Below are 8,777 nucleotides of genomic sequence, written 5' to 3'. Positions count from 1 at the left end.
TATATATATATGTAAATATATATTCCATGCTAGGCACACACAAGATATATAAAATAGATCATGCATTCTAACATTTAAGATCGTTGCAACACGTTATCTTACTTTTCCATTTCGGGGCGGTTCATAACGGTGCGACTTAGACGAGAGAGTATCTCTAGAAACTCGTCTCGATCTATGTCATCCTGCTGATCCCAGTAACTTTCATGGCTGCATGCGTAAAATTGGATCGGTCGATTAATTTCGATTGCGAAAATCACGTACAGTGACAGACTTAGCATTACATGACATAAAAACGTACGAAGAATATAATTTAATTTGCCGGATACTTAAAGCTAAAATGCGATGTTGTAAAATACGCAAGAGAACGCTTCGAAAATTATAAATTAAACAGTAAGAAGATAGCTGACTAATATAATATAGAATGGGTATTAATAGGTATGTCTACACGGAATTCAAAATTATATCCATCGTGATTGTATGAAACGTCATTCGGCAAGTCACTTTCAGTTACCGGGATTCCTTTCTATGGGCTAGTATGTTGTCAAACAGAACTGGGTTAAACTGTTTGAAGCGGACTTCTATTCTTGTTCAATATATTCGTTTAATTGTAAATACGCGCTCGGAGCAATCGCGCGATTTGCATTTTTTGATATTCTATGAATATATTTAAAAATTATTTTTACGTATCACGACCTTTTGTATTAAACGAAAAAGGTTGCGATAATTAAACTTGTCGTGTAGCTAAAAATTTTACTGTCATTTTACTAATTTTTTATTTTTTTTTTATTAACAACTAAATTGAATTAATTTTCTTGTACAATATAAAATTTCTTTTTAAAAAGAATTTGAAAGAGAAAAAGAGGAAAATCTGTCGCGAACAGATACATAGATTCTGATATCTACATGGTTTCATTTATCTTTACTTTGATAGTACTTAATAGTATGTCCCTCTCTCGAGCTTCTTCTTATAATTTAATTTTTGGTAAGAAAATGGGATTTACTTTACCTGTGCGGTATTGCATCGACTGTGAGACTCGAAACTGCGACGACCATTACAAACGCCAGTAGTGTGCACAAGACGGTCATCTTAGGTTGCATCTAAAATAAATTAATCATACACATACTTATAGTTTTTAAAATTAATTTTATATTTATAAAGATTGCATATCACAATATCTCTTGTAATTAGAAGCTTGAACGATGAATAAATATGGAATAATATGCTAATATACTATGCGATTTTCTATAAAGTAATCTAGGTATAATCTAGGTATAATCTAGGTATTCAGGATTATAGCTTATATTTATACAGGATTATAGCTTATATTTATACATACATATATGAACACTATTCATATCTCTCATTTGATTTAACATTAAATATTTAACATTAAATACACTTTCCATATTAAACTAATAGAACTCAAACGTATTTAGCGTTAAAAACGGTGCTAAATAAGATTAGGATGTGAATATAGATCAATATATTTATATGTATTTCCCGTATAATAATTTCGCAATATATTCATTGTTCTACTATTAGGCCACTATCTCTTGTATCGTTTAATGGAGAATTATGTGCCACTATTTCAACGTATATATGTTTCATCGTACATATGTTCGTGGATTAAAGAGCAGTAAACCCCAGGAGAGAAACGTTCTTGATTATACGAGCAACTTGCTATCACCTCACATATTCTAGCAACGGATTGAGTGCCAAATAGCTGTCTCGAAGTGCTCAGGGCAAGCATTTCATCTTCACCGTGAGATTCTAATTTGGCGGAGCGAAATTCTCAATCTCAAGTAAATTTTCAACTTCAGTTTACGAGTGCGCAAGACTAATTGCGAATATTGCGTTGTTTGTGATAACTTGCGAAAGGCATAGTAAATAAAACAGTGTCTTGAAAAATACGCATTTAAAGCTTTTGTTCGAGACAACTGCAGTTCCATTAACAGAGTTGTAGTTATTTTCAAATATTTTGTATGATATTTTTATGATAGGATTAAAAGCTTAAATCCATTCTATTGTGCGTGAAACAGTGTTTTTACCAAGCCCTTTTCCAGCCATTTCGAAATAGTTTGTTTTATAATCATAAATATGTAACATATGCTTCATATTGATCCTAGGTCCCTTCCATAAACCATAAGGACTGTCGTAATAAAGACAGTATCTATTTATAAGCTTGAAGTTAATTCAATCATATGTTTTCGAAATCAAATTTCTAGATTTGAATTGCCGAGTTTTTATAAGAAAACGCGGTTGAATTCTTCATCGTTTACTTAGCTACATTTTAATCTAACAACGCGGGTATTGTTCCCGAAACTATTGCTCTTATCAAGCATCCTCCAAGACGCAGAAGTTGGCCGTTAGATGAAACGCTAAATAAGACAAAGGGGGTGAGATCGTGAGGCTAGTTGAAGACGTGAAAGATGAAACAATGGCCTCTCCGATATATATGGAGAAAAGTTGGCGCGTTCTCGGCTAACAAACTATTCAACTCGCAACCCACGAAGAACATCCTGCCATTTGACGACAGTAATGTACAAGCAGAATCATTTTACAGTTAAACAACGCGTTCAAGTAACAGCGGTATTAGCAATGGATTTGAAATTGTTGCATGGGTCCTAAATAGAACAACTAGTAATTCTGTCAAATATCTAATAATATTTATAATAATTTTTTGCATTATTCTATTAAAATAATATGAAACGGCAAAGAAAGAGAATAGATCATTAATTTATTTTGCAAAGTTATAAATAATCTTTACAAATAGCGCTTAATTTCGTGCAATTTGTAATCTCTAAATATATCTCTAAATAAAACGGTGTTTAAATATTATATGATATATAGTTAAATTTTATTTTATCTTTTTGTTATTTTTATCTGCATTTCGCTTATTTTATCCTTTTTTGTTGATGTTTCTTCAATTAGTATTTTATTGCGGTATAATCACAACTCGCTTTGAACAGTATCCGTAGTATGGATGGATAATTGGATCCACCTTTCGAAATAATTGATGGCCACGGACCGTTATTTCATATATGTGTATTTATTTTCATCCGCGAATGAGACGACACGTTTATGGCTCAGTATTATGGAATTTCTGTTCCTTTTTGATCATATCAATCGAAATTATTACATTATATGTAATTAATGCAAGAATAGTTTTGCACCGTTTTATTATTTTGCGAGATGTTTGTTAAAAAATTGATAAAGAAGAAATTCTTATATTTTTGTTAAATCTGAATTTCTTGCAAATTGTGTATTTTTACATTTGAGAAATTTCTGAAAGCATTTCTCTTGTTGAGATCCCTCTTGTTTTCTGTCTCTGCGCTATTGTAGACAAAATCAATCTATTTATTCCAAATTATACGGTATATTTCTCTATTTGCACAGTATTTCTTTACTACATTTATCCTATACAGATCATTTTCATGCATTTTAGTTTTATAAAAATTATATTGAGAGTAAAAAGAAAACAAGAATTTACCCTATACAGAGTTAACGTTCCAAAAGAATGTTTAAAATTCGCATTTAATTTACTTCAGTAGCCATTAATGCGAATTAGACGACTCTGGCGCCGTCGTCTTCACTTTACTGTGTTCGAGAGAAGTCGTGAGCTATAAATCTGCGTAATTTCGTCGTATTTATCGTCCCCGGCTTACTTAGGCGTAACCGCGCGCTGAACGAGATGGGTGGGATAAATCAAATCATATCTAAAAAAAAAGCTACGTGGCAACGTAAGGGCATGCTAAGTATAGCGCGCGCGGTTAATATCGTTAACGTCCGATAAAAATTTATTTCCCTAGAAAACACGTTCCCGATAATTGTGCCCGGTAGTGCCACGGCAAATCTAATAACGCGATAATCGAGTTTCGATCCGGAAACTGTAGTCGTGTTGTGTCGATCTTTCTTGAGATCTCGGCCGTTTTCTTGTTTCCGTTCGTGCTAAAGAGCTTTTATCTTCTATGGAATATAGTACTATCTGCAGTCTGCCAAAAAATATTACCTTACCATTAAGACGCGCATTAATCTTACAATATTATAAAATTTGCAGATGTTTCTCTTGACCAACTTAAAATCAAACTCTTCTTAAAGAAAATTCAAAATCTGAGTATTCTTTTCGCATTTTTCTATTTTCTTATTAATTTCTTTCTTATATTTATATAATAATACTATTCGGTATTATTACATCTGCGTAAAAATTGAAGATGAGAAATCGATAGTCTTACTATGACATAAAAGATAAAAAATATTATCTCTGAAATAAAAAAAAGTAGTAATAAAAGAAAAGAAAGAATCGCGTAAATGTGATATTGTACCTGCGCGATTAACTGTTAATTATACCGCCATTTATTCATCTCATTTTTCAATTTGTTGTTTCACGTTGATTTTATTATTAAACGTTTGTTTTTTTAGGCGAAACGTACCATGATAAAGCAATTGCATTTTATACAAATTATTTTTTTCACTCTGTATTAATATTATCCTACTACTTTCTAGATCGATTGAATCATACTGTCGTGACTATTGGTTTTCGAACAATGTCGGTGATAGTCAATCACGATAATAGTCTCTCTTTTTATCATCTATACATTGTGCGTGATACTGTGCGAATGCTAGTCCTATAAAATTTATGTATCCAAGCTGATAAGAGCCACGCATGGGCAAATTCGAATGATCGCTGATCGCATATCGCGAACGCTACTCCGTGCGATATTTATGGAATCCCGAGCGATAAGCAAACAATTTTAGCCAAACATGTGGATGTTAAAACGTTGCACTAGTTATTTTGAGATTCTTCATTGCGTGGAATTAATTTTATCATAAATCAAATAAGATCTACAGATATCATATACATTTTTACTCTTGCCAAATATTTCACGTTTGCACAAAAATTTCACAATTATATTTATCATATTTTTTTATATTATTTATTTAATTTTATCGCGATAATTCAGTCTAGTTTAAAATTAAATTATATAAAAGTTGCATCACACCAATGATTTCGAGACGAAAACTTTCCCGCCGATATGTGTCAGTCGCGTCTCTTTTTCATATGAAATGTTTCCATACGCGCGATAAAGCGACAACTAATACAACCGAGCCGATTCTGCAATATATTGTTCGCTGTTGCAACTTCACCGTCATTGTAGATACATTTATATGCATTTCGTAGTTATCACGGTGGTATGTCACATGTATAACGGATATATTGTACTCATTATATGTATAAGAATACGTAAATAAAATGTAGACACGATTGGCTAAACAATAGTATGACGCGCAATATCCATCTTTGACAGCGGATATGGTTAATCTTGCAAAAATTGAATTGTAAGAGCATTTACGCGAGACAATATGATGAGGAGATTGTACTGTTTGATAAACCCGTGTCAATTGGAACTCATCCCTCGACGTAAATATAGTCTTATATAGAACATCCCAGAATAATTGCTCTTTTTTGATTACATAAAGCGATGTTATTTTATTATGTAAAACAATGTTGTTCTCTCTCTATAAAAAAAAATCCATGTTTTATTTTATCTCTGCTAACAAGTTATAAACATTTTCTATATGATATTTATTTAAACGTAAAACTGGCTATGAAAGAAAAATAGACTAATATCATTGAAGAAAATTTTCTATAATTACCAATGCAATAATTCATAGGATAATTTATAAATATGCTTTTTTTTTTATCGGAAAGAGAATAAGAAATATGGTTGTATAACGAGCTCGATTCTTGTAAATCGATTCAGGCTGCTTACGTGTTTTCCAATAGAGACGTAATCTATAGTAATGTTAACATATTATACTTTTATCGGTATATTAATATTTTCTACCATAAAAATAATTATTATGTAGCAATATAAACGCAAATTAACTTAACAAACCAATTATTTGGTTTAACTGTTAATAAATAAATAATATCACTTTTTAAATATATAATGCATATTACGCATTCATACACTCTTGTTTACATTTCTTCAATCAAAGATAAATCCGACAGCAACTTAATAAATCTCATTCATTAGCATACTCGCGTTTGAGGAACAACGCTGAATAAATGCCTTTAAGCTTAATTGTAATGAAAGCTTTAATCATTTTAAAGCCAATATTTTTTAAAACATATTTTTTAAATATATGTATTAATTCTTTTATGGAAAAATCAGTTTTTAAAATTTATCAAAGAGTCTATCATTTAAAATACAAGCCGGATTTTTTGGATACTCGATATGTGTTATCGCATGATAAATGATACATATTCTGTGATACGTATGCTCATTTATATATCTCATATCAAAATTGAATTCTCAGTGCAAAAATTTCGGATTATAAGAATGGATGCGAAACCAAGCTAGATAGATACTCTGTGTTTCTCCAATAACGGTTTTAGCGCGTTTTTACGAGCAGCTCGACGGTCAATACAACTATGCGAACGAGCAACGAGTGACGCTTTTATGGGATTATTTGCCTGACCGGAGACGTCATCTCGTGTAGCTAAAAAAAAACTAGAGAAATGTTCTGTAACGTCTCGATATCATTCCAGTCGGTTTATGGCTTATTACAATTTTATGGGATCATTGTAGTTAATAAAGTTTTGACTTTGGCATATCCTTAATTCCAGCCTTTTCCGACTCACGAAACGTATATGATTTAGGAAATAGAAATTGCGGAATTATCCGGATTTCTTCGACAAATATGAACTCTTTAAAAATTCGTATCGCGGAATATTCTTAACTTTGAGAATTTTAACAAAAAGATTAATATTTTGTTTGTTTTTTAAAATCAATATTATTAGATTGCAGTTAAAATCTCGTGGATTCGTTCCAAGATGTATGCGGTTTGGCATGTTTTGAACAATTGCATTCGATAAACACATATAATGTGATAACGATAATTTATTGCCGGATTGCAATAGTATCGCTTCAATAATACTCAGCTATTTTGCCCACGTTATACGTGTATTATGTAAATTTCATAAATTTATCACACTATCTATACGGAACCAGTATACAGCTAGTAGCCACTATTGTAAATTATAAGTCAGCTTTTCTAAAAAGCATCATTTACATTAATAAAACATCTATACACAGAATAAAAGCACTATTTTGTATGTACAAAGCGAAACTATCATCTTTATCGTTCTCGCCGTTTTCGTACGAAATACAAATTTTCTGAGTCATGCTAAAAAAGAGGTTCATGATTTTGCAAGAAATGTTCGCTCAAAAATGCGTAGTACATTTGGATGTAAATGTCCATTTCCATTACTATATCTTCTATTCGAATTAATGGCAGCGTACTTTTAACACTTATTATTAGAATATACGATAAAAGTGATATTTCCATTTTTTATAATTGATCAATTATTATAAAGAGATTCATGTTACAATTGACAATTACTTACAACTGGTTTAAATTCGATTAGCAATATCAAAAATAGAATATGTTCATTCCGCGACAAGAGAAACGAAAAGAACATCATCGTTTTCGTTTATGCAAAATCAAAATGAAGTGCTATTCGTTTTCTAGCTTCCGCTTAGAACATTAACTACTTCATCTCACTTTGAAAGTTTGCTAGACTTTAATGGAAAAGTCAATGAGATAATCAAGTAAAATTGCAGTTGTAATTAAAAGTATTATATTTATCTCTTCCGTCTTTCCGATGACACTTAGGATGACTTCAATCTACAAGATTGGACTTTTACAAAGTATAATCTATTGGTGACATTTGTTAATGATAACACGCGCTACACTGAACTTAATTTTGATATAGTTTTGTCGCGAAAGTATATTTCTAAACTTTACAATTCAAGATATTGATATGCAACTAACTTTCCAGCCATGCAATTAACTTTCCGATCGAATTACGATTTTGTAACGTTACATGAATCCTAAGAATGCTTGACTTTATACTTCACTTAGCAAATAAACTTAGGAACAATTGAAGATTCAGTGCACGTTCGACAACCCAGCAATGTTTTTCCACTCCAGCAAATCGCAAATATTATTTCAAAAATTTTACGTAGTATGGAGAGATCTTCTTTTAACCTTCTCAGTGTGCGCGTGTTATTTTCGACCTTTTATGCGGTATTTACATTTCTCTATTGGAAAGAATATTATTCTGATAAAGAGCTAAAATGCGCGTGATACAAAAAGTATCTATGAGAGATATAAATCCTTATTGTTTATAAGAAACTGAATTATAAAAGTGTAATATTTTTTTATATATAAAATATGACAATATATATATAATATTTAAAAGCATATGAGAGGAGATAAAATTCCTTAAAAGATTAAAGAGTTAAAAAAAATGTCGGGGATGCTTGTTAACACCGGGATCGTAATGCATTTCATGCACGCATGCAACAGCGGAATTCTTCAACCTGGTGGAATTTCGTTAATCCTTCGTTTTGCTAGTATCGCGGATGAAGCGCCTTTGTTTCGGAAAAGTCCTTTTTTCCGCCGCTCGCGTCATTGCTGTCATTGTTATCGTGGTTGTCTATTCGCGGTTTCAGTCGCTTTGAGAATTTTGCGCGGCATAAACGAGCATGTGTGCCTCTTACGCAATATCAATATGCGACTATAAAATTTCATCACACAAATTCAATAAAAAATCATATCAAAGTAAAACAGGCTTTTTCAGACATTTTTCAACATTTTCGAATCGTATATTTGTGAAATTTATGTAAGTAAAAAAACTGTGTTTTTTTCTGCTTTTCTGAATAAAAATTAAATATGTTTATTTTATATTAGTATTATATTATATTAT

At 31.3% G+C, this 8,777-nt stretch overlaps 1 protein-coding gene across 2 annotated transcripts in view; it reads right to left on the bottom strand.

Annotated features, from left to right (window-relative positions):
* The window catches only part of LOC115243588 (diuretic hormone class 2), a 20,461-nt gene that overhangs the window by 1,162 nt on the left and 10,522 nt on the right, over positions 1-8,777 (bottom strand). For both annotated transcript variants that reach the window (XM_029820714.1, XM_029820715.1), the window contains exons 2-3: positions 1,007-1,098; positions 103-207 (exon numbers count right to left, since the gene is read on the bottom strand). In XM_029820714.1, coding sequence (XP_029676574.1) covers positions 103-207; positions 1,007-1,098 — 197 coding nt within the window. The remainder of the gene's footprint in view (positions 1-102; positions 208-1,006; positions 1,099-8,777) is intronic.

This window comes from Formica exsecta, unplaced genomic scaffold (genome assembly GCF_003651465.1).
Source record: "Formica exsecta isolate Colony F162 unplaced genomic scaffold, ASM365146v1 scaffold72, whole genome shotgun sequence".
Taxonomy (NCBI): Eukaryota; Metazoa; Arthropoda; class Insecta; order Hymenoptera; family Formicidae; genus Formica; species Formica exsecta.
The sequence above is the reverse complement of the archived record's forward strand: the minus strand, read 5'-3'. Positions and strand labels throughout refer to the sequence as shown.